At 41.3% G+C, this 25796-nt stretch overlaps 1 protein-coding gene across 1 annotated transcript in view; it reads right to left on the bottom strand.

The window, feature by feature from the left end:
- HSPA9 (heat shock protein family A (Hsp70) member 9) overlaps window positions 1–25796 on the bottom strand; it is a 206252-nt gene that overhangs the window by 155042 nt on the left and 25414 nt on the right. The window contains exons 2-4 of the mRNA XM_075209728.1: window positions 25574–25632; window positions 1897–1984; window positions 1299–1480 (exon numbers count right to left, since the gene is read on the bottom strand). Coding sequence (XP_075065829.1) covers window positions 1299–1480; window positions 1897–1984; window positions 25574–25632 — 329 coding nt within the window. The remainder of the gene's footprint in view (window positions 1–1298; window positions 1481–1896; window positions 1985–25573; window positions 25633–25796) is intronic.

Genomic DNA, 25796 nt, shown 5'->3' with positions numbered 1-25796 from the left:
TTATCCACTACCTTGACTTTTTAATCTTGGATGTTGCCACCAGTTAATGGACTGTCTTATGACCTTTGAAAGATGGAGCCTTAAGCCTTAGGAATGTAAGTTGTGATCCCACTTTGCAAGTATATCAAATTTGAAGTCTAGCATGTGCCATCTTGCCAAAGGAAGAATGCTTATGGTTGAGGAAAACATTCCTATCAGGCAGAGACAAGTTGCTGCTGGTATGGAAAAGTCAGCTTGTATATCCTCTAGGTGCATTTAATTTTTCCTGTTTACACTCAACTGAGTAGAGAGTTAAGCCATTGTAAGGCAGCCATGGAGTAGAAAAAGAAAAAACACAATTTATATGGCAGTATTCAAAATACAGGCAAGTCCCTTTGGATAATAAGGATGCCTATTTTCACATTCCAGTCAAAAGAGCTGAACCACCCTCGACCCCATTATGTCAATCACAGACCTAATAAATTCCATACCAAATCTTTCAATCCAATCTTTTTCTCTGTTTTTCGGTGCAGTACTGGCTGGAGGAATCAAGACATTAGTGCACATCAGACGTTTTAATAAAAACCCAGAACTCTCTGGTACTAGGTAAGCCTTTCCAATGGCACAAAACACATTCCTATATCATTGGGTAGCCTCATTAGGTAGAAATGGCAAGGGTGTGGCAAGGAAAAACGATCGATAACCCAGATTTATAAAACCAATAGCCATCGGAAACAATATAGTGCAAGCTCTCTGGACACAAAATAACTATCTACCACCTTCTGTTCTGAGCCTCAAGAGATAATCAGGAACATTAGCGATTTAGTCAACATCTTGAATTGAGTGAATATAGGCAGATATATAAATGAATTGAGCTGGTGCTGCTATGTGGTAGGAAAGGGTTTCTTTTAAATCAGAGCCATTGCTAGTATAGGATGAACCGTATTCCACAAGGAAGAAAATGAAATATTAAAGTAAACAAAAGAAAATACACATATACACCTTCAGGGCATTTAACTGATGTACCATTATACAGACTATAGTTTGATCTGTCCCTGGACTCCATTTTCCTACATGTATGTTGGTTACAAAAACTGCATGTGTAAATTTCCCCCCCCCCTTATATTTATACCAACTTACATATTGCATAGTAAAAACATAGCCCAACTGGCCACAAGTCAATACACACCAGCTTTATGTACAAATACTCATTAATAGTGGGAGAATACCAATAGTAACTCCCTGATATAATGTGGGTCTGGGATATAACTATGGAAACAAAACAAAAAAAACAACACACTTGCAAAAGTTGTACATACATATCTTTTTGAACTTCGGGATCATCATATCGACGGCCAATAAGGCGTTTTGTTGCATAAAATGTGTTGTTGGGATTTGTAACTGCCTGACGCTTAGCTGGCATTCCAACTAAACGCTCACCATCAGCTGAAAAAGCAACAACAGAAGGAGTGGTTCTAGCCCCTTCTGAGTTTTCGAGGACCTGCAAAATAAAATATGCATTATTTGTCCTATGTTTCCAGGTTATCACTTGTAAGACAGTTTGAGCATGTTATTTTCCATATAGACAGTGTGTGATAAGTTGACCATCACCAATGAGCGGATCACACTGCCTGCAATAATACACACCACTCAGACCAAGAAAAAATCCTGCAGTTTAACTTAAAGTAATGTAGATTGTTTTACACTAGTTATTTGGCCCAATGCCAAAATGGGAATCAGCCTGAAGATCCTTGAAATGTCATAGCAAACAAATTAAACTAAGTTAACCTCTATCCAGCCATATTGTAAACTTCACAACTATAATTAGTGATAAATGTAAATACATTACTGAAATGTTGCATCCAAAAATCAAATACATGTGCTTACATCTGTAAAACGTTTTTTTTTGTAACATACCTTTGCTTGTTTTCCTTCCATAACAGCAACACATGAATTTGTTGTTCCCAGATCTATTCCAATAACTGCCCCTTTAATCGCTTCAGATCTGAATAGTAAAAACACAAAGTTAAGCTTTAAAGCACAGCCATTTCTTACTTCAGATTACATTTCCTTAACATACAGTAAGCAACATATACATACCTGCACATTAACACTTTGAGCAAAAGACATGCATGAAGTAAAAAAAAAAAAAAAAAAAAAAAAAAAAAAAAAGCACTCTAGAAAGCGCCACCCCTCTCCCTGGAAAAAGGTTAAGAGGTTTTATTTTGTCAACATAGTTTAGTAACTATATTTTTCATTTATAGGCATTAAGCAGTAAACACATTCTACCACTTCTGAAGTTTACAGGTATATCAAATGTGTATTTTGTAGGTTTGGTCTACTTTTACCTTTATGTAAATATATGTACAGCCACTAGCGGTAGTTCATGAGAGGATATGGGTCATACTAAATACAAATAATCTACTATAACGGTAGTCAAAGCACCATTGTTGCATCACTGGTTGGAATGTTGGATTGGAAAGGTATAAGAAAAGGGGAAGCATATAAAATTTGAATTTTTGTACTCGCCATAAAATCCCTTTCTTGTAGTCCACTGGGGGACACCACAGAACATTAGGGTATAGTTGGTGGTTCTGGAGTCAAGGCACTTTAACATAAAAAAACTGAGTGTAGCACCTGCCCTACTACACCCCTCCCACAAGAAGGAGTACTCTGTTTATGCATAACAAAACCCAAACAGTCAGGCAAACCAGCATACAACACAAAGCAAGGTTGGGAGTGCAGTGTCCCCAATGGACTACGAGAAAGGGATTTTACAGCGAGTCCAAAAATCCTATTTTCTCATACACCCTATCGGGGGGGGGGGGGGGGGGGACGACGACACTGAAATATTGGGGATATTTTTCAACCTAATGAGGGCTGGATGAAATACTAGAAAAGGGGGGAGGGCACAACACAACCCCCCCCCCCCCCCCAACTCAGGCAACCGGCATGCAGATGGTCTAATTTCCACAAAATCCAATGATTTAAGTAGTTCACTGACGAAAGCCTTAAGAGCCAAATTCAGATCCTAAGGCTCAATCGAGTGCACAAACAGGTGTACAACGTGATGCGCCCCCTGTAGGAAGATGTGAAACTCCGGGATAATGGCCAACTTGAGTATGAAGAAAACGGACAGCTTCAAAACCTACAGTTTCAAGGAAGGTAACCGAAAGTCAAGGCCTGCCTGAAGAAAGGTGAGCAACCTGGACAGGTTGAAACGAGAGTCGTGGGAATGGAGCCCTTCACACAAGAGAACATATGCCTTCCAGACCACATAATAGTATACAGAAGAGTAAGGCTTCCTGGCGCTGATCATGGTTTTGACCACCAAGGTGGAAAACCCACAAGACTGGAGTATCATGTACCAAGCCACGGCGTCAAAACCAGCTAACCTAATGAGTAGGTCTGGGTGGAGAGGCAATCTGATTGGAGGTCCTATGGCCGTCCTGAGAAGATCCGAGTACCATGCTCAGAGAGAAGCTGAATGGCTGCCACTCGTGCACTCAACTTCTTGAGCACTCTCGAAGTATAGGTAGCAGATAAAATAAGTAGACCAGCTGAAAATGCAACGGAATCACTATGGCATCCATGAATTCTGTGACAGGATCCCGGGATTTTGCGCAGAACAGAGGAACCTTGAAGTTCAGGCAGGACATATAGAGAAAGGGGAGAAAAGAGAAACATGAAAGGCACTCCAGTCATTCATACAATTGTAGCGATACTGGACTGCCTATATAATTATAGTAATTCATTCTAAGAGGACATGTCTCTATATAATTTATGCAGACCTACAGTGAACGCACACATAACGCCATTCATACAATCTTGTAGCGATACTGAGAAGAGGAGATACAGTGCCTGCCTGTTCTGTCGAGTGTGAGTGACGTCCTAATGACGCCACTTTACCCCGACGTACGTTTCGCACATAGCTTTTTCAAGGTAGTATCGCTACAAGATTGTCCAGTATCGCTACAATTGTATGAATGACGCTGTGTGTACACTTGCTGTAGATTCGCAGAAATTATGTTGTATCAATATATATAGAAACAAGAGATTTGATGATTTAAACCCAGTAGAGAGAACAATATATTATTGGGAGCTACTCTCTTGACACTTGAGTGAAGATACTATTACCCTGTACTGCTGTCGGGTGCTCTTTATGTTTTAATACAGTACACACACATTACTTACATTTTTTAAATATTTCGCTGCTTTTCCCTTGTTTTTAATGTAACATAATAAAAGTAAAGTTTTACAATTAAATTTGACATTTATTTTTGGGACTGGAGTGCCTTTCATGTTTCTCTTTTCTCCCCTTATGTTCTATGTCTAGAACGAACGAAAGTGCACCCTGTCTATTCTGGAATGCAACATTTTGCTATGAATAAATAGACTATAAGTCCCGTCTGTGTGCGACCACACCTCCGTGTTCTTCCTTGATAGTTCAGGCAGGACACCATGAGATCTATGACCCCAACGCTGAACAAAAGGGTCAAATGCGTCCTTTTGCAGCAACAATTCCCCTGGATGGACCTTGTTGTGGCTGAGGTAGTCGGCATGACGTCTGTTATGGACACTATGAAGATACGCGCTTCCCAAATATCTCACACAGGGTATTAAAGGAAAATATAAGGATGATTTATTCTGCAGAACAGGATTAAATACAACACGGCCCCTTAACGATAGCAGGTCCAATAAGTGAGGAAATCCGTTCAAATAAATCCAGTGAAATAGGTTTCTTAGCACATCTCTGGCAGAGCATCACCTCTTGGCCAAAGTCAGTCACTTACACGTCCAGCGCCGAGGGTAGCTTCTTTTATCACCTCCCAATCCCACCTTGGGAACTGCCTGCCCAGGGGAGTTGCAAAAGGTCTCGATTGGTGGGCTTCTCACACTATCCAGCCCCCCTACCCTACCTCCCCTGGTGTCTTTCCTCAGGTGACCACTGAAGGGTCCGGCTCCTGGCTGCCTGTAGAGCTCACTAGTGGACAATAGGGAGCAAACAAACAATGGTAGCTTAATTCACTCAACTCCTGAGTGTTCTCTGTGGAGGTGGAATTTAACCCCTGAAGTAATTTTCCAAGGCGATGTTATAGTTTCATCACGGATACTTCCTGATAACAACATGGCTAAAAAGTGCAGTTCAGGTATGGATTAGATTAAGGGGTTATAACATCATACCCGTTGCTTTCCAGATGCTGTCAAGGGACAAAGCAAAGCAGATGCTTCCATGACTTAAGGCACAGACAGTCAGGCGCTGGTCCCGGAATTCCACTTCACACTCTGTACACAGGGCTTCCAGTTCAGACTGTCCACAAGACAATGTGTGTTACTTTTGCACAACTATAATACAATGCAGATTTTGCAGCAGACCCTTTCTTGAAAGTCCCCTTTTCTGTCATGGTGTGCAAATAAAAGATCTATATCTTATATACACACACACAATTCTTTGGTCTGATTGTCTGGTAATGCATTCGAACAGCTCTGCATTGATTAGGATTAAACCAACGCGAGGTGGTCAAGTTGGATCCTGGCCTAGTTTTAGGGGGGGGTCCTGGTCATACCTACCATTGGCAAATGCTGAGCAGAACTTTGGCCCAGGGGAACCTGTTATGGGCCTTCCCACAGGATGGATTTGGATGACATTTATTATATAAAAACGAAAACAAAACTTGGCAGCCAGCTCGTGGGTGTGCTGGAAGAGCTGCTAAGCGGCTATTTATTTTTAAAAAGGTGGATAGTTACATCCAACTTATTGGTAACTTAAGTTGGAAGATTTAAACCGGGGCAGCACAAGGTACTTCAGCAAGTATATACACACACACACACAGACACTGTTTTAAAACTTGTCCTGTAATGAAGGAGCACAGCAGAGGTTGAGAGATGTGGCTACACTTATGTAAAATGGCGTCCCCGCCAAGGAAACGCATCAGGAAGGATGAAGGTGTATGGAGAACCATCTCTTCCTATTACGCATGATAGAGAAAGTGATGTCTGTGCCCAGCAGACTCAATTGTAATGTCTGTGACCCTACTTTGCGAGCGTAGTCACAGCTGTGCTCTCCGATCCAGTGGAGATCTTGCTGTGGCTGCCTGACTGTCCCTCATCTGTCCGACAATGCTATTTCTCTAAGGGTGAGGAGGGGGTAGACAAACGTCAGCAAGAGTAAGAGCCCTGTCAGAGCTGCTTGTGTGGAGACGATGTAAAAAAAAAAAAAAAAAAAAAAAAGGAGCAGCAGTGCTGGGGGTGGGCGGGGTAAGGGAGCCCTCAAGCTGCTCAGGGACCCAGTATGGAAGAAGGCCACAGGCTATCCACTCCTGGGGAGGCATTTCTGAGCCCAGGATCCTTTAAAAAGAATAAAACGAAATAAAAAATCTTGAAAAATAAAAATCCAGGACACAAGCAATGAGAAACATGCCGAACTCCTAAGGGCACTAAAACTGAGCTGAGTACACAGTTTTAGTGTTAAGTGCCTTGGGGACCACCTCCTATACCCCAATAGGATGTATGAGAAATAGGATAAGGATTTAAAAAAATTAAATATGGGAACATAGAATTGATAACAGCCATGAACAGTTGACAATAGGTAAAGTTGCTCTGTTTGAGATGGCAGTTAGGATGAATGGGTTACAGAAAGGTCAGGAGGAGGATTAAGCTACCCCATGTCTTCACCCTCATGACCTGAGGGCAAATTTGATTTTGACCAATATTTGGATCACAAGATGCATACAAAGTGTTGCCGCTTAGAAATGGACACCTTGTCATAACCGATAGAGGACATATTGAATACATTAACTAACTTTCTCACTTGCAGTTAAAGAATAAGGTTTTTTTTTACTTACCGTAAAAACCATTCAGACTAGGAGAAAAGCACTTTAAACATAACTCGCCTATGCCCCATCCTCAGTTTTTGTATAACAAAGTCTAGAAGAGAGGGCCAACAACAAGGTGTAAACAGAAACAACAACCAACTAGAACAAGGAGAAGCCACTAAAGAGTCAGAGAAATGAATTTTACGTTGTGTAAAAAAATAAAGGGGGGACACAGAAATTGGGGACATACCCAAGCTGCCCCTAAAGTAGGAATTGCCCTGGAACAGCTGTGCTTAACACCTTGTTTCCAAAGCTAGCCCCCTGAGATGCAAAACCCTGCAACTAATAGAATTTTGAGAAAGTGTTGACAGACGATCATCTCAGCCCTACACAAGTGAAGCCCGGTGATGTGCTACCTACAAAGCACCAACAGCCCTGGTGGAATGAGCCTTTAAAACCATAGACACAACCTGAGCCGACTGGACACAAACCAAGCGAATGGTGGATGTAATCCAGCAAGTAAGTAATCGACTGCTTAGATGTAGGCCAACCACGCTTAAAAGCATCATACAGGATGAAAAGGTCATTAGTCTTTCAAACAGAAACCATATGGTCGACATACCAGTGAGGGGCCCAGACCACATACAAAAGAGGCAAAGTCTCACCATAAGGCCGAGATCTAGGACAGTACACCAAAACTACAATCTCCTAGTTTAAGTGAAAATGGGAGGATTTAGTATATAGCACTATCACATCAATGAAGTTCCTGAAGGGGGGGTTACAACAATACCCCCAACTTAGATACCTGACAAGCAGAGGATATAGTGAGTAAAAACACCCCCTTCCAAGTAACATGGTGGAGATCAACAGAACACAGAAGACTTCCTTAATAAGAGCCTTGATTAAGACCCAATGCTCTAATGTTGGGGTGGGAGGGGGTGGGGTGAGTGCGCTGTACCCCTTGTAGAAAAATCTGGACCTCTCTCATAGGTGCCAACTTGCATTAAATGAAAACTGAGAGCGCCGAAACTTGCAGTTTGAAAGAAGACAAAAGCAGGCCTTTATCCAAATAAGAGGTTTAAATCTGAATAACTGGATCGTATTAGGCACTGACTAAGACTTGTAACAGGATAAACGAACCATAAAAAGAAAATGTTTATAAAAATTTTAAAACAAACATTCATTAAAAATTCACATATAACCCTGCCTGTACTCACTTTTCCCCTCCCTCCCTCCCTCTCTTTCATGCTGTGCCTGAGCCCCCAGAGTTATAGTGCTTACTGTTACTTGTACTGTGCTGTTTCACCTTGTACTGTGCCATTGTTTGTCCTTGTACGGCGCTACGGATACTTTGTGGCGCCCTATAAATAAAAAATTAATAATAATAATAATAATAATAATAATAATAACAGACACAAATTTTAATAAACCTTGGAGAAGGCGACTGCCGCTCTTTATTTAGATATTTGGAAATTGACACACAACAATCCTATTGAACTGTGCTATGTGTTGTTTCTTTATTATCTTTCCTGCAGGATGGACTGTTGAATAGTCGGGAAATACTAAAAAACAAGCAGTGTGAAAACTTTGACTTTCACACCACCACCAGATAAGAATTTGCAGGAAAGAACATTTCCTTGCTTTAACCAAAGTCCTCACAACTGTGTGCAAGAGGACCCGACCTGAAGAATCAGGGTTTCAGTAGCCACATCGGCAAAACCAGACAATTTAAAAGAAGATCCAGACAAAAACGCAACCAGTAAGGTGGACCTACTGCCATCCTTAGAATATTCTACGTTCTGCACTGCCAGTCTGGAGCCACTAGAATGACAAGAACCCTTTCGCTTGTGAGGTATTTTGAGCACCTGTGGGAGATTAGAATACGGAGGAAATAAGTATACCACACAAAACCACCATGGAACTGTCATGGCATCCACACATCCCGCCTCCTGATCCCTGGACTTCGAGCAGAAGAGAGGGACTCAGAAGTTCAGACAGGACGCCATGAGGTCGATCTCTGGCTGAACACTGGTTGCAGCTGAGGTATTCGGCCTCCCAGTTCTCCGCCCCAGAGATAATTAGGGCCAACATCACTGGAACATAATGTTCCGCCCGGGACATTATCTTCGCTGTCTCTCGCATTGCCATGGTACTGCGCATTTTCCCCTGATGGTTCAGGCAAGCTACTGCCGTAGCATTGTCTGATTGGATCTCAAAGGGCCTTCTGGTCAGAACCCCTTGACCTGTAGCCCTGAGTTCTAGCACACTGATGGGCAAGGAGAACTCCAAGGGAGACCAGAAGCCCTGAAATCGGAGCAAACCAATGACCGCGCCCCAACTGGATAGACTGGAGTATGTGGTAACCAAGATCCAATCTCTGCACTTCGCAAGTACTTGAATGGTTAGCTGAATGTGTCACAAAAGTATTTATTCAGGCAGGTCGTCCAAATAAGTCATGATCGTGACTTCAGGAAACCCGTGAACACCTGCTGTGCGGACGAAAGACCAAAGGGAAAAGCCGACATGATCGTGTTACTGAGGACTGTAAAGTGAAGGAGACCGATCACCCTCCCCATATGGGCATCATGCATGTCTAACGATACCAGGAATTCTGTGTGCCATGTCCGCAATCACAGAAAGCCACATCCATCCAGAATGTCATCTCGAACTCTCTGCTTGAGATCACTGTATGGATGCAGAGTTTAACGTAACCTTCTGCGCCGCACAGCTGGCCTACCCAGAACCTACCCAAGGTTCAAAATCACCCAGGGAAATATCCAAAATAATACAAATAAGTTTAACAAAATGGAAGCAACAAACAGCAATAAACATATTTAAATAATAACTTGAAACAAACAACACTACAGTCTGGGACAGACAACATACAGGGTATAATGAAAACACCTCATCAGTATCCTTGTCACTTTCAGGGACCACTGTCTATCAATCCAAGATTATCCCCCTCTCTCCTTTAAGGCTACCAGCAAAGGTAGCGGCCTTGAGTCACTGTCATTCCGCTTTTGGTGGACACACAACTACCCAAGACCTGGAGAGGTAGATCAGGGCAACGGCAGTACTCCAGAGACCCTTTCCCATCAGGGGCAGAGATCTATATCTCAACGCCCGCCTGACTTCAGCTATCACTTGGGAGTGAATACCAATTTGCTGTTCTCTGGAGCTGGTTTTTAAAGGCAAACTGTTATGGCCACCAGTGCAACATAAACTCATAGAACAGGTAGTAGAGGTCTTCACCTTTAGCAGCCGCCTTTCCAGTAGACACTGGTTACGCTCACAGGTACTCAGACGCCCCCAGGTCTTATGCGGAGAGTAGTACGAGTTTATGCTACCACGGCAGTGCACAGGTACAGGAGGTTGCACACGGAACAGCGGCAGGTCAGAGTCCAGCGGACTGGACAGAGCGCCAGAGGATATGTCAGGTACAGGCAGAAGGGTCAAGGTCACAGGCACAGGTTCAGAATCCAGGAACAGGCAAAGGTCATACACAGGTAATCAATCACAGGTTACAACACCAAAGACAAGAACAGGAGCAGGCAGCAGTACTGAAACAGAACGCTATAACCGGCAGTGAGACTCAGTCCTCACTGCCTTAAATAGTACAAAGGGCCAATCAGAACAGAGCCCTACATTAATCCACAGGAGTAGCTTAATTAATTAGATCACTGGTGGCCAAATGGGAGTAAAGGTGCTCAGCCGATGCAAATCAACCAGGTGGCTGCATAATAAATTACTGGCACACTGCCAGTAACACAGGTAAAGCTCCCCTAGATTAGCCACTATTGGCGAAGATGGGCCAGCCCTGTGCGCACGCGCCCGGCTATCTAACAGCTGGCCGGGCGCTGCGGCAGGTAAATAGAGGTTGTTGCCTAGGCAACCGGGACGTCGGGACCGGAAGTGACGTCCCGGTCGTCATAGCATCAGCCGGGACGCCACAGAGCAGAGGCGGAGAGTCGCGGCAGTGCCCACGGCTGCCGTGGCTAACACAAACATTACCTCCTTAGAAGTTTAAGGACCTGACTTATTGGTTCTTTTCTGTGTTTACCTTTTCACACGTAAACATACAGACAAAGGGACAGCAGATGAGTCACTCCTGATTTAATTAGGGACAGGTATTGTTCTGTTGCTATACAGCAGAGTTTGTTTAAACAGGAGAGATCACCATCCAGACACATTTACATTTAAATACACAATTCAGTCCTCTGTAATTAAACAGAGCTCTGCCTGTGGGCCTTTTCCCTATGCTAGCACACACAGACCTACAGCAAAACAAAGACAAGAGATCCCCTGGTGTGAAGTACATTCATACATGACTGGTGGACAATAATCCTTTTTTCCTAGGCTGAAACAATGGACTAGTCTGCAAGATAAACCATGCCGGAAGACATTTTAACTACTTTCAAAATAGAATATATCCAAGCTTAAATATGACTGACAAATATGGAGAACCAGAGGGCTAGAAAAATTATGTTCTTATAGTCCGCAGTTTGTGAAAAACGAGTTGCAGACAGGTTGAGGTGATAATACCTCATTTCCCCACAGTCACAAAACAAGATGGTTCGTTACGCCTTAGAACAGGTTGGCGAAAAACCCAAAACCTTACTCCGGAGGCAAAACCTGAATAATCGCACCAGAATCTTCTGAATAGCCTTCTAAAGCACCACCAGTTTCCTGAGTGCGCAGGAAGGTAGATCTGTCGTGAAAAACCTGTGTAGAGGGAATTTGACTAGGTCGATAACAGCCATGAGTTACAATTCCCTGAACCCAGATATCTGAAGTCGAGGCCAACCTCTACTGCTTTTCTGAAATCAGACACCCCCCCACACAAGATTGACGGAAGTCCCATCATGCAGCGGACTTGTCCACCAGCTTGGGTGCTCCCCTTCTGTGGGGGCCGCCCTCTTGAAAAAGGAGACTGCTCTCAGGAGGCAGACGCTCTCGAACCTACGAATGGGACGAAAGCTGGTAAACTTTAGTTTAGCGGTGCAGACAGGCAGAACGGAGCCACCTGAATGATTTATTACAGCGCGTAAGCAAACCGGTTAAAACCATCAAATGGCAAAGACTCCAAGGTACACTTTGAGTCTGCATCAGCCAACCAAGAGCACAACCACAAAGAATTGCAGGCCGCAATTAAGAGCGCAGAAAGTCTGCGGCTAAGAGACAGTGTCTAAAGATGCCTGACCTACAAAGTCATAGAAATCCTGTATATGTTCCGCCAAGACCAACAAATCAGCTCTAGGCACATTGAGTTGGAGGTCCTTAGCCAACTGTTCCGCTAAGGTCTGAAAGGCCTTGTTGCCCCAGACGACATGTTTGGTCTAAACCAACTTCCCATTACCACATATGCGGAACCGAGAAGAAAGCCACACTTTTTATCCGTAGGATTCCATGGTGAAACAGTACCCTGCACCGGAATAGCAGTGGTCGTGGTGAGGTGGCAAATTGGAAGATCCACCGTGGGAGCACTTTACCATTTAACAGACTTCTCCAATGACTAGAGGGATTAAAATTTACCTGGCATCTGGAACGTTTTGGTAAGCTTCTGCCAGGCCTCAGATGCCAACTTTAAAAGCTGGGAAGACAGGAAACAAAACCATCTGCTTCTTTTAAAGCCTTTTAAAAAAAGGCAAAAGCTAAGGTCTGCCTAACACCCAGGATCAAAATGTCTACGCTCTGTCAGGTAGAACTGTCCTCATGTATACAATATAACAAGCGCTGGGACAGCCTATAATAATGATTTCAATTAGTCCCTCTACATGGGGTACAAAATTCATTCCAAGACCAATTCACAATCGATATTTATGTATACAGCATACAATACATAGAATAAAATTACCATAAAAATTTCACTAAATAGAAGCATGGTACACCGCTTAAAAATAACTACACCATATAATACTGTTGTGATCCCTAATAGAGACAGATATATGTATATATCTCTCATCCCTTGGAATAAATGCAGAGAGGACCAGATTCCTGCAATATCTATATAGTGTCAACAAGTAGAGTCAATTCCTGAACGCTTAGTGATATCATCACATAAAAATGGATATAAAAAGGTATAGAACCAGGAGGAAAAGTGAAAGTTTTCTCAAAAAACAAATACATGCATGATCCAAAAGGATAAAAATAAAAACATTAATGTGGTCACTGTTTCATTCCTGATTCGCAAAGGGAGAAATGCCCAAGGAGGATACTGATAGTCTCCAAATGCTTGACTATAGAGATAAACTTCACCTATATATAGGCAAAACTGTCATTGAGACCTCCTTATTGTCATATGTTCGTTTATAGAACTTTTGCCATAGGGTTGACAATAGAAAGTGTCCACATAAACAAATCTTACTGCGTCCTGGAGGCTTCAGAGGGTGAATAGGAGTGGGGCTTACCCGATCTGGATCTGTGATCCGAAGCGTGGTCAGAGTGCTAGGACGTACGTCCGTCTGTAAGTGTAGCGATGCAAGCCCCTTTGCTTAATATTATTCGTTCCACTTAATACGGCATATATTGAAATCGGGGAAAAAGATCTCCTTTGCCTTGAATCTCTCTCACTCATCACACAGCGCTGTGTTTCAAAAGGTATAAAGGTAAGTTTTCCCCTGACGCGTTTCGTCCTATACACTTAGGACTTTCTCAAAGCTGATCCTCCCACAACTCTGACTCCTATTTAAAGAACATTTGGGCGTAACTGTTCAATCAGTAATTAGTGTCTTAAAGTGAACCATTCCACTTTCCTCAGTTTGGGACAAATTGAAATAAAATGGTAAATGTTCCAAAATGCATATTCATATATTTCGCTCTATATGCATCCACAGAAAATTCAGATGTATATAGATACATATCTATTTAAACCATTTTTGCTACTTATAAAAGACATTCTATATCATATTACAATGTAAAAAGCTGGTTCCTTTAATATTACAATTAGACATACATCTACATACAAAACAGCCCCTACAATAATACTAAATAACCCATTATTAATTCTTCTGGTGCACATTTCTCAAAATTATGAATAAATATAAATAAAATATTACACAGAATCGGATGAGTACGGCATATACAATTCACCTATATGAACATGGCACACAGGTCTCTTCTTATTAATTTCGTAGATCATATATGTCACTATGAATTAACCTCATCGTGATGCCCTTAATATTCAAATCCCTATCTACACCTCCATAGAGATGGAGGATAGAGGGGAAGGAGGAAGGGGAACGAAAGACCAAAGGAAGGATGGTAACACGGATAGCTTCGTCTTTACAGAGGACAACTTGTTCAATCACAAAAATCCGATGCCTCATTTAAACCATTCGGGAAAAGGGTCCCTAATTTAAAAATCCAAGATGATTCACACATAAATATTCTTTTGAATCTGTCCCCTTTCCTTACAGTCAATAGTACATGTTCTAAATCAATGATCTTAAGACATTCCGGATTTTTATCGTGAACTTCTGAATAATGCCTCGACACACTGTGTGTCAACAGGCCATTCAGAATATTCTGCCTATGTTCACAAAATCTTGTTTTAAGGGACCTAGTAGTGCGACCAACATACTGGAGTTGACAGCCACACTCCAGCATGTATACGATATATGAAGTGTCACAGTTAATGAAGTGCTCAATAGGATACTCTCTCCCGCAGGAGTTTGATCTCGCATTCATTACTCTGTTCACGGTGGTCACATGTCAAACCTCTTGGTTTGCCACACTTATAACACCCCTTTGGTCTACCAGGGAGCCATGTATCCTCCCTTTTTGGCTGTTCTTGTTTTAAAAGACTCGGAGCTAGTATTTTCTTTAAATCCACATTTTTTCTAAAAAATCACCTTAGGCTTATCATCTAGAACATTCTTTAGTATATTATCTTCCTTTAGAATGCTCAAATTCCTCCCGACAGCATTTCTAATCTGTTTAGATTTAGCATTATACATAGAAATAAAAGCTGGATTGTTTATCAAACTCTTTTCTTTTTATGTTCACCTGAGGATTCCAATAAGAGACCCCTATCCAAAGTAGAGACCTGGGAGGCAGGTTCCCTAAGTAAATTCTCAGGGTACCCCCTCTTGTTAGTTATCTAACATCTTATCAGATTGAATCATGAAGTCCTGATCTTCCGAACAATTTCTACTTAACCTACTGAATTGTCCCCTAGGTATATCATAGTGAAGGTAGTTGCATACATCTGTTGGCTTTTTGTAATTCGAGGTAATGATTTTGTTACCATTAGCTGTTACTGTAACATCTAGAAAATTTACAGTATCTTTGTTAAAGGTATAAGTAGACTTCAAATTAAATGTATTATTGAGGCATTCCACAAATTCCAAAACCGAATCCAAACTGCCCTTCCACACAAAAAATAGGTCATCTATGTATCGGCCGTACAGGACCAGGTTCGCGCCGAACCGACCTCTCCGTATAAGCTCCTCCTCCAATAGCCCCATATACAGGTTGGCAAAGCTCGGCGCGAACCTGGTCCCCATCGCCGTACCCAGAATCTGTAAATAAAACCGATTGTCAAAAATAAAATAATTATGGGTTAAAATAAACTTTATGGAATCCAAGATAAAATCACACTTAGCCCTAGTGATATTGTTATCTTTGTCCAAAGTCTTTCTAACGGCCTCTAATCCCCCCTCATGGGGTATGTTTGTATATAGCGCTTGGACATCGAGTGTTAAAAAGCCATAGTCTGACTTCCATTCCAATTGATTTACTATGTTCAAAAAGTGAATAGTATCCTTGATATAAGATGGTTAACGTGGGATAAATTCCTGTAGATAGTGGTCCACAAAGGACGAGAGGTTCGACGTGAGCGAACCATTGCCCGATATGATGGGGCTTCCTGGGGGAGAAACTAAACTTTTATGAATTTTGGGGAGGTGATAAAATATTACATGGCTCCCTGGTAGACCAAAGGGGTGTTATAAGTGTGGCAAAACAAAGTGTTTGACATGTGGCCACATTGTGAATAGAGTAATGAATGCGAGATCAAACTCCTGCGGGAGAGAGTATCCTATTGAGCACTTCATTAACTGTGACACTTTATATATCGTATACATGCTGGAGTGTGGCTGTCAACTCCAGTATGTTGGTCGCACTACTAGGTCCCTTAAAACAAGATTTTGTGAACATAGGCGGAATATTCTGAATGGCCTCTTGACACACAGTGTGTCGAGGCATTATTCAGAAGTTCACGATAAAAATCCGGAATGTCTTAAGATCATTGATTTAGAACATGTACTATTGACTGTAAGGAAAGGGGACAGATTCAAAAGAATATTTATGTGTGAATCATCTTGGATTTTTAAATTAGGGACCCTTTTCCCGAATGGTTTAAATGAGGCATTGGATTTTTGTGATTGAACAAGTTGTTCTCTGTAAAGAGGAAGCTATCCGTGTTACCATCCTTCCTTTGGTCTTTCGTTCCCCTTCCTCCTTCCCCTCTATCCTCCATCTCTATGGAGGTGCAGATAGGGATTTGAATATTAAGGGCACCACGATGAGGTTAATTCATAGTGACATATATGATCTACGAAATTGATAAGAGACCTGTGTGCCATGTTCATATAGGTGAATTGTATATGCCGTACTCATCCGATTCTGTGTAATATTTTATTTATATTTATTTTTATTCATAATTTTGAGAAATGTGCACCAGAAGAATTAATAATGGGTTATTTAGTATTATTGTAGGGGCTGTTTTCATGTAGATGTATGTCTAATTGTAATATTAAAGGAACCAGCTTTTTACATTGTAATATGATATAGAATGTCTTTTATAAGTAGCAAAAATGGTTTAAATAGATATGTATCTATATACATCTGAATTTTCAGTGGATGCATATAGAGCGAAATATATAAATATGCATTTTGGAACATTTACCATTTTATTTCAATTTGTCCCAAACTGAGGAAAGTGGAATGGTTCACTTTAAGACACTAATTACTGATTGAACAGTTACGCCCAAATGTTCTTTAAATAGGAGTCAGAGTTGTGGGAGGATCAGCTTTGAGAAAGTCCTAAGTGTATAGGACGAAACGCGTCAGGGGAAAACTTACCTTTATACCTTTTGAAACACAGCGCTGTGTGATGAGTGAGAGAGATTCAAGGCAAAGGAGATCTTTTTCCCCGATTTCAATATATGCCGTATTAAGTGGAACGAATAATATTAAGCAAAGGGGCTTGCATCGCTACACTTACAGACGGACGTACGTCCTAGCGCTCTGACCACGCTTCGGATCACAGATCCAGGTCGGGTAAGCCCCACTCCTATTCAATGACAGTTTTGCCTATATATAGGTGAAGTTTATCTCTATAGTCAAGCATTTCTATCAGTATCCTCCTTGGGCATTTCTACGTTTTGCGAATCAGGAATGAAACAGTGACCACATTAATGTTTTTTTATCTTTATCCTTTTGGATCATGCATGTATTCGTTTTTTGAGAAAACTTTCACTTTTCCTCTGGTTCTATACGTACCTTTTTATATCCATTTTTATGTGATGATATCACTAAGCGTTCAGGAATTGACTCTACTTGTTGACACTATATAGATATTGCAGGAATCTGGTCCTCTCTGCATTTATTCCAAGGGATGAGAGATATTTACATATATCTGTCTCTATTAGGGATCACAACAGTATTATATGGTGTAGTTATTTTTAAGCGGTGTACCATGCTTCTATTTAGTGACATTTTTATGGTAATTTTATTCTATGTATTGTATGCTGTATAAATAAATATCGATTGTGAATTGGTCTTAGAATGAAGTGTACCCCATGTAGAGGGACTAATTGAAATTATTATTATAGGCTGTCCCAGTGCTTGTCATATTGTATACATGTTTGATCTGATAACGGTTTGGTGAACCGTGGTTCAAGCTGCAGGGTCAACTATACACTAATATATTTTTTTCATTTTTGAGAATAGATTTATTGACTGTTAGCGCCAGGGTGATCCCTTAGGGGATCGTATGCTCAGAACTGTCCTCATCACAGAAAATTTCCCCCTCAGATTCCTGAAGCAACTCTCCCATCTTCTTCAGAAAAGAGTTCAGAGATGGGAATACGGACTGGAATAGACGTTTGCCAGTCGTCCTATGGGGGGGGGGGCTCCCCTTGGCAGACGTGGCTATAGATAATGGCAAACCTGCCTCAGATTGGGCAACCCCACTAACAGGTAGTAGTGGCTGTGAAAGTGGAACATGTGATGTGTTTAGAGAATGAGAAGAGTCACCTACGGGTCATTACATGTCAAATCACCCAGAAAAATTTCGTTATGACACCCACAGACTCAGATTTCTATGAACATTGGTACACTTGATACTACCACATATCTAATAACCCATGTAAAATTCATCTTTTCTAGGCCTCAGTTTCTGCGATATAGGCGGTCAAAGTTTGTAAAATTGCTCAGAAATACCAATCCTGATTCAACGTTTTTAGTGTGATATGTCTCACAAACAATTCACATCTCAGTGCCTAATCCACATATCACTTTGAAATTTTTATCCTTTGTCAATCACAATATGGGGATTCCAGAAAAAAAAAGTCTTATCAATCTTGTCCGATAGACAAAAATATTTATGTGTTCAATAAGCATTATCAACCTGAGGAGTTGACATGTCTCTTTAAAAAATAAATATATCCTTAAAGTATACTTTAAAAGGCTATGAAGCAAAACTAATAGGACTTTACTGTATGAGTTTTTGATGTTTAATTAAAAATTTACCTTTAAAAACTAAAAGTAATTAGTTATAATTTTGCATACCAGGTGTTTCCCTTTTGGAATTTTAAACACTGGTCACCATTAAATTCCTGAACTCACAGGTTCATTCTTGCTGAGCCTGCACTTTGGTAAATTAGTCCTCTGCTATCTGTTTTAGAGTGAAGGTGTTCTGTATCAGAAGATACCATTATACTAGAATGTTTTTTTTATTTTTTGCTCTAGGTTAATTTGTGTTATATTCCAATGCTGTATATTCTAATGCTGTAAAATATAAAATGCCCTACCCCCTAAGTACTTTAAACATTTTTAGTGTACACCCCTCCACTCTGGAGCCATCCCTTCATTTTAGTTAAAGTGCCTTTACCCCTAGGCCATCTACTATACCCCAAAGTCTTGCAGTGTCATCCCAATGGCAGGAAGGAGAAAATAAATATTTAATCACTCAGCAAGAAGAACAGTGAAAGATATCCATAAATTGTCAGATGTTCACCTGGTGGCTACTGCTTTGCCACCAACCCAAATTTAGTTGGGCACACATCTATGCATTTATCGTGCAGATCACACAATCAACAATGATCGGGAAAATGTGATTGTGTCTATGCACTCACGATCAGCAGTGTAAGTAGATATTTGTAGAGTGTACAGAGTCACAATCTTTTCAGCAGATGGTTATGAATAGTACAGATCAGAAAGTAAGTTGTGTGAGTGGGTACACATGAATCTGCATTATAATAGGGACACCATTGCTGTTGAGGGGTTGTTTCTCTGCACTTAGAATAATTAGACCAGACTTGAGCAAATCCGTGAAGAAGGATCTGACGGAGCCTATTCTTTTCCTGCGGACAAATTCTTCACAGATTTATGAAAAATACCAAGTGTGCACTGAGTAACAGTGGTGCATATTTTTTTTAGATCACAGTATTTTTTTTATTCAGGTTTTTTGCTCATGTAAATTTATTTTGTGGTTATATATTCTATCCTCCGCTATTTTAGCCATTGGAGCTTACGGGAGAGGGAGGAAATATATCCTATTTTTCTGTTATTTCATTTTCTAGACTTTGCCAAATATGTTTATAGGAAAGCGAATATAATTAAAAAACATTTGTAAGCAGAGGACAGTTAATTATGATCCTGTTCTGTTAGTCTTACATGATATATATTCTTTAGTTTCAAGGTATGTTTTAATTAAAACCCTTTAATTTATTAAATGCATAGTTTGCTGCATATTTATAGTCATAGGAATTTAGCACAGTTTTTTATTCCGAAATTTTAATAAAAATATTTTTGTACTTACCGTACAATCTATTTCTCTAAACACAGTTGGAGACCACAAGTCAAGACAAGTTTGCAGTGCCTTTACTCCACATTGCCCTCTATACCCCATAGTCAACAAAGGCACTACAAACTTATCTAGCCTGCTCCCTTCCCTCTATGACCTCCCTCTGGCAGGAAATGCTCACTTTATTTAACTAAGCCATGAAAGCGTGCGAAACACACACCAACTATGGTGAATGTGTGGACGGATGACCAAGTAGCCGCCGGCCCAACTCCTTGAACGAGGCCCCGTGCCTCGCCGCCCAGGAACCACTAACCGACCTAGTGAAATGGGCAGCAAGACCAACTGGAACTGGAGAACCCTCAGAGACACAAGCCTGACAAATTGTAGCCATGATCAATCTAGATATCGTCTGTTGTGTGGCTGGCCAGCCACGCTTCCGATCATCATAAAACACCAGCAGGCTGTAAGTCTTCCTGACTGACACCAAACGATCCAAATAAATCCGCAAAGAGCGGACCACATCCAAGAGCACAAGAGACTCCTGACCGCTGGACTGAAAATCTCTAGGCAAAGCCAGAATAACCATGTCCTGATTGATGTGAAACTTGGAAACCACTTTCGGTTGACAAGAGTGTATAGCACAGAGTACTGCCCTATAGTCAAGAAAGGAAATAAAAAGTGAGAAACAGTATAGAGACGGCAACTCCGAAACCCTCCTGTCTGAGGAAATGGGCTAAAAAATGACCACCTGCCAGGTGAGAAATTTAAAAGGAACAGATTCTAGCGGTTCAAATGGCGATTTCTGCAAGACCCCGAGAACCAAATTAAAGTCCCATGGCTCCACCGAAGCAACAAATGATAGCTCCATATGTAGAACCCCTTGCAAAAAAGTTTTATCCAGAGCATTCTGTAGGAATGCTAACAACCTAGCTATCTGAAAAGAAAAAGTAGGAACCCCTCTCTTCTTACACCAAGCAATATAAGATTTCCAGATTATGTGATAATTACTGGAAGGTGATGGATTTTGTTTGTTGATCATTGTCCGAAAAATAATCCAACAGACCTTTATTTTTAGAATTAAGGTTTCCACTTCCAAGACAACAAAGCCTGGTGCCAAGTCCTGGTGAAAGAACAGACCTAGGCTGAGCAGGTCTTCTCTGAGAGTAAGAAGCCACCGCTATGCTGAGAAGATCCAAGTACCAGGATCTCCAAGGCCAGTCTGGAGCCAAGAGAATTACTAGAACCCTTTCTCGCCTTACCTTTTTCAGTACCCTTGGCAACATTGGAATTTGCAGAACGATATTAGCCAATTTGAACCTTATAAGTAACTGTCATGGCGTTCACGAAAACCGCCCGAGTATTCCTTGTCTTGAAACAGTACCTGTTCACATTGTAGTGCAACCAGGAGGTCATTACTTTGATATCCGGCTGACCCCACCTGAGAACAACCCGAATGAACAACTCCGGATGGAGGGACCACTCCCCTGGATGATGAGCATGGCAAGCGAAGTAGTCTGCCTCCCAAGTGTTTACTCCCAGGATGAAAACTGCTGAAAATATCGGAACTTGGCGTCCCACCAATTTCATTATCTTGGCTACCTCTTGAATTGCAAGAGTATCTTGTTACTCCTTGGTGGAGGACATAAGTCATCACCGTGGCACTAACTGGATCCGGATCTTGACCTGAGCCACCATAGTAGAGACTGATAAGTCTCTGCTGACAACTGAAGGCACCAACCTTCCAAACGAGGATATGACCTCGACAACTTTGCCAGAATCTCCAGATGAAATTTTCAAGAGTGGAACCGGGCAAACCAAACTGCCTTTAAACAATACACCATGCACCCCATCAGTTTCATGCACTGCAGAAATGAGACAAGCTTTAGAGACAGTACCCTCTTTACCTGGTGTCGAGTCCAAATTTTGTCCGGAAGTAAAAACACCTTTTGGGCCCTGGTATCAGCCCAGAAACACCACCCTTTGGATTATCAATATCAAGAAATCTAGGATGCTGCCTCCCCAGCCATGCGCTTGCAGAAATTCCATTGTTAACCTGAGATGTGAGCGAGCAGAACAGCTGAATCCGCTTTGATCAGGAGGTCGACTAGATATGGAATGATCACTAAAGAAACCTACATGACACGGCTGCGAGGCATGCAGACTGCTTTTCAGCCTGTTTGGGAGTAGGATGGCAGCCTATCCAAGCCTGCCTGCGTCTCTGGGCCGCTCCTCTTGGTACAGCAGACTGACTTCTTGTAGGGGCATCTCTAGAGTTCCCAACATAACGAGAAGGAATGAAAAAGTTTCACTTTTGGAGTGGCCAAAGTGCTCATACTTACCATGACCTGGGCAATAAATTTGTCCAGAGCTTGGCCAAACTCTGACCCTTCAAAAGGCAATGCCTCCAAAGCTCTTTAGTACTCAACATCTGTTGACCAAGATGTGAGCCAAAGAGTACCTCTGGCTGCTATGGCCAACAAGGAGGTAAGGGACAGCCCCCTGCCCACCATCTAAAACTGCACCTCCCAGAAACTCAGCAGCCTCTCTGACATGGTCTACCAAAGGGAACAGATCAGTCCTCGCAGTGCCAGCTTTAATTCAATCACTCAAGGTTGTGGCCCATTTTTGCACTGCTATAATGACCCACAATGCTGCCTTAACCAGGTACAAGGATGCCCCAGAGGACAAATAAATGGACTTTAAAATGCGGTCATATTATCGGTAAGTTCTATCTTTCAAACTAGCTGCACTGGACAATGGAATAATTGTAGATTTTGCCAAATGAGCATCAATACTAAGGTGTGTCTCCCAGGACCCCATTTCGGACTCAGGGAAAGGATAGTAAAGTCTGATATTTATTATCTGGCTTAAGTCTGGCCTCACCCCAAATCTTAAACAGTTGTGGAGATGGGGGGAAAAACACTGTTCATTTCTTTGTTCTCTTGAACACAGGTGTTTGTGGAGGCATTAGGTCCTCATCAGGAAAGTAAAGCACATGCTTCACTGCCAAGATCAAGTTCTCCATTCCCTGTCTGATGGAAGGATACTCCTCTCAAACAGACACATCCTTATACATGATTCGTCTATAACTTCACCCTCCTCCTGTAAGGAGGGGGTCTGTATCAGCCTCCCGAATCCTGGGGGAGAGGGGACGCACTTATGCTGTGATTAATATCATCTCCAGAGAAGAAGACACTGTGACCAGCACCTAGACCGACCTTAACAAGTTTTGCATCCGAGGGGCTCACTGGAGACCCTTGATGTCCAAGACAGTTAACCGAGATGCCTGTACCGTCCCCAAACATACATTGCCTGTCTTAAGTTCAGCAAAGAACCTTGCTAGTTCCTTGGGGGGGTGGAGTAACTTTTCGCTTGCTCCCTCTCCTTTCTGCAGGCCCGCCTCATGTGAAGACATGGTGCCCATTCACACAGTAACTAGTGAGGACTGTGCTCTGACTTCTCAGCACCAGTTATAATGTTCCCTGTATCTGCTTTGTCCTCCGCTGTCTGTCAGCACTGATCCTGCCCTGGCAGCAGGCTTGGGCAAGGACCGCCGGCATGTCAGTCTCCACTCTGCCGGGGAGAACGGCTCATGTAGCTGCTGCCCCAGAGCAGTCTGCTACACTGCCCTGGTCAGTGGCCGGGTCCCTGAGCACTATCCCAGTGCCAGGTGTCCCTTTTTCTGGTGGCCCTCAGTATGACAGGGGGGAGGGGGGTGGCACTAAAGTTCCTGATGGCGCTCTCCCTGTCCGCATCTGCGGAGTTCACTGTAAACAGCGCTAAAAATAATGCAAAATAAATAAATGTAACAAAATTTTAGCTTAACTGCAAGTGCCCCACTCCATAGGGCACTACTTAAAAAAAAAAAAAAAACCTGAGGATTTCCTACCAGAGTGGGAGCAGGCTAGACAAGTTTGTAGTACCTTTACTCCACAGCGCCCTCTATACCCCTTGGTCAGCAGTGTCCCCCAGCTGTCCGTGCTAGAGAAACATATTTTATGTTCAATTAATCCAAGTAGCCTTGCAAATTATTACATGCAAGCAAATACTTAACTTGTCCAAGCAACCATATTGAAAAAGGCCATTTGCCAAATGTATTGAAGAAGTAGGGAGCACAATGACTAACCTATCAAATTTTCAAACGAGCAGACATCTGGTACAACGGAGCAGGGACTCGTATATCACGAGTCATCTAAAAGTACTCCGATACAACACATTTATCACTATGAGACTCTAGAGTTTCATAGGGAATACTAAAGATGAGACAATAAGGAGAGGAGAGCAAAGCAAAAAAAAAAGAAAGGAGCAAGATGCAAGATTGGTCTTGGACAAACCATGTTACAATGCATGGGGTGCAAATTAATTTATTGTTTTGCACATAAAGAAAATACTGCCTGCTTTTTCATGTAGCACTCAAATACTTGATAGCTTTATTTTTACACTGAAATTTAAAGTTGATCTAGGACAGGCCCCACATTTTAAGTTTATCTCCCCATCCAATACAACATAGTTTTGCCAAGGTGCAAATTTACTTCTTTGCTCTCCTTAATGACTCACACCCACTGCGTTTAAGTGAAGTTCAGAGGAACCACAAAGCATTGGAGAAAGTGGTAATTATAATGGACCTTTAATAAATGAGGAGGCCTACAGTATCTAGGTGTGCCATCTTTCTCAAAATGCACTCCTCCCACACCAAGTTTTAGATTAGTAAGTTAGATTCTGGTTTTATTTCTGAAACTTATTTGTGCAACTTATTTTGTATGTATCGTTATTAACTATTTTGTAATTAAGCCTTGGAAATATTTTTCGGATTAAATACATTTATTCTACCAAATTCTCTGCGATTCTTTGTGAACTTCAGAAGCCAAAGTGAGGCTCATGTTACCTGTATATGTGATTTAAGTGTGCAATATTAATAAGTAGTTTTGGTGAAAGTAGGAACTCCATAGTAAATCCTTCGTGGTGGCAGAAAAAGTGTATTCATTGGTAAGTGACTAAGGCGACTTCAGTCACAGCCAGCTGTTTCAGATTTAAAGAGAAGATTGATAATAAAGCTACCACACTATTTAAGAATAAGAAAATGATTTTGAGAAGTCAGTTTGAATAATTGGAGTCTCTTGATTATATTCATGCAAGTGTTTGAGATACACATAATATACATGTTGAGGCATTATGCAAGGGAAAGAAACAAACATCCCGGAAAAAAAAAAAAAAAAAAAACTATCTGCAACCACAAATAGTGAGGTGGATTTCTGTATAGACACTGGATTCAAGATCATGGCACATACCAAATGTAATTTTATTTTTATACTTACCATGTTTTTTCTTTATTAAGGACATCCCACTTACTATTTGATATATATCCGATATAATACTACCAATATTAACTATATTGTGCATTATCTGCTGACCTAGATAGAAGGGTAGTCCCAGTAATTGAAACTGAATGTTTATTTTACTTGTGATTATATGAGGTTTTGTTAGAATTTTAAGTCAAGTTTAGAATGCTTATACCCAGGAGCGCTCAGAAAGCAAATTTGTTTATAAACATTTAAGAATTCAGTTATGAATATGGGAAAAACTGCTACACAGACTAGTTATCCCAATGACAACTAAACTATACAACTCATACAAGGAACACACCATGAGCAAACCAACTCTTCAAATTTAGTCTACAAATGAAAAGAGATACAAGGCATAACACAATACAGACTGCATAGCAAGCACAAACCTGGAGTAAAATACTTACACATAGTTTCTTTTATACACTGCTTTCAGAACATCGTTGCTAAATCCATTGAAACAACCCTAAAAAAAAAAAAAAATTCAACTACTTTTATTTGGGAAAATGCTATGTGAAGAAAAAAATTTTTTTTTAATAATTACACAAATTAATATATATATATATATTATATATATATATATACATATACACACATATATATATATCTATAATATAAATGTCTAGTGGC

The sequence above is a fragment of the Mixophyes fleayi genome, chromosome 4 (genome assembly GCF_038048845.1).
Source record: "Mixophyes fleayi isolate aMixFle1 chromosome 4, aMixFle1.hap1, whole genome shotgun sequence".
Taxonomy (NCBI): domain Eukaryota; kingdom Metazoa; phylum Chordata; class Amphibia; order Anura; family Limnodynastidae; genus Mixophyes; species Mixophyes fleayi.
The sequence above is the reverse complement of the archived record's forward strand: the minus strand, read 5'-3'. Positions and strand labels throughout refer to the sequence as shown.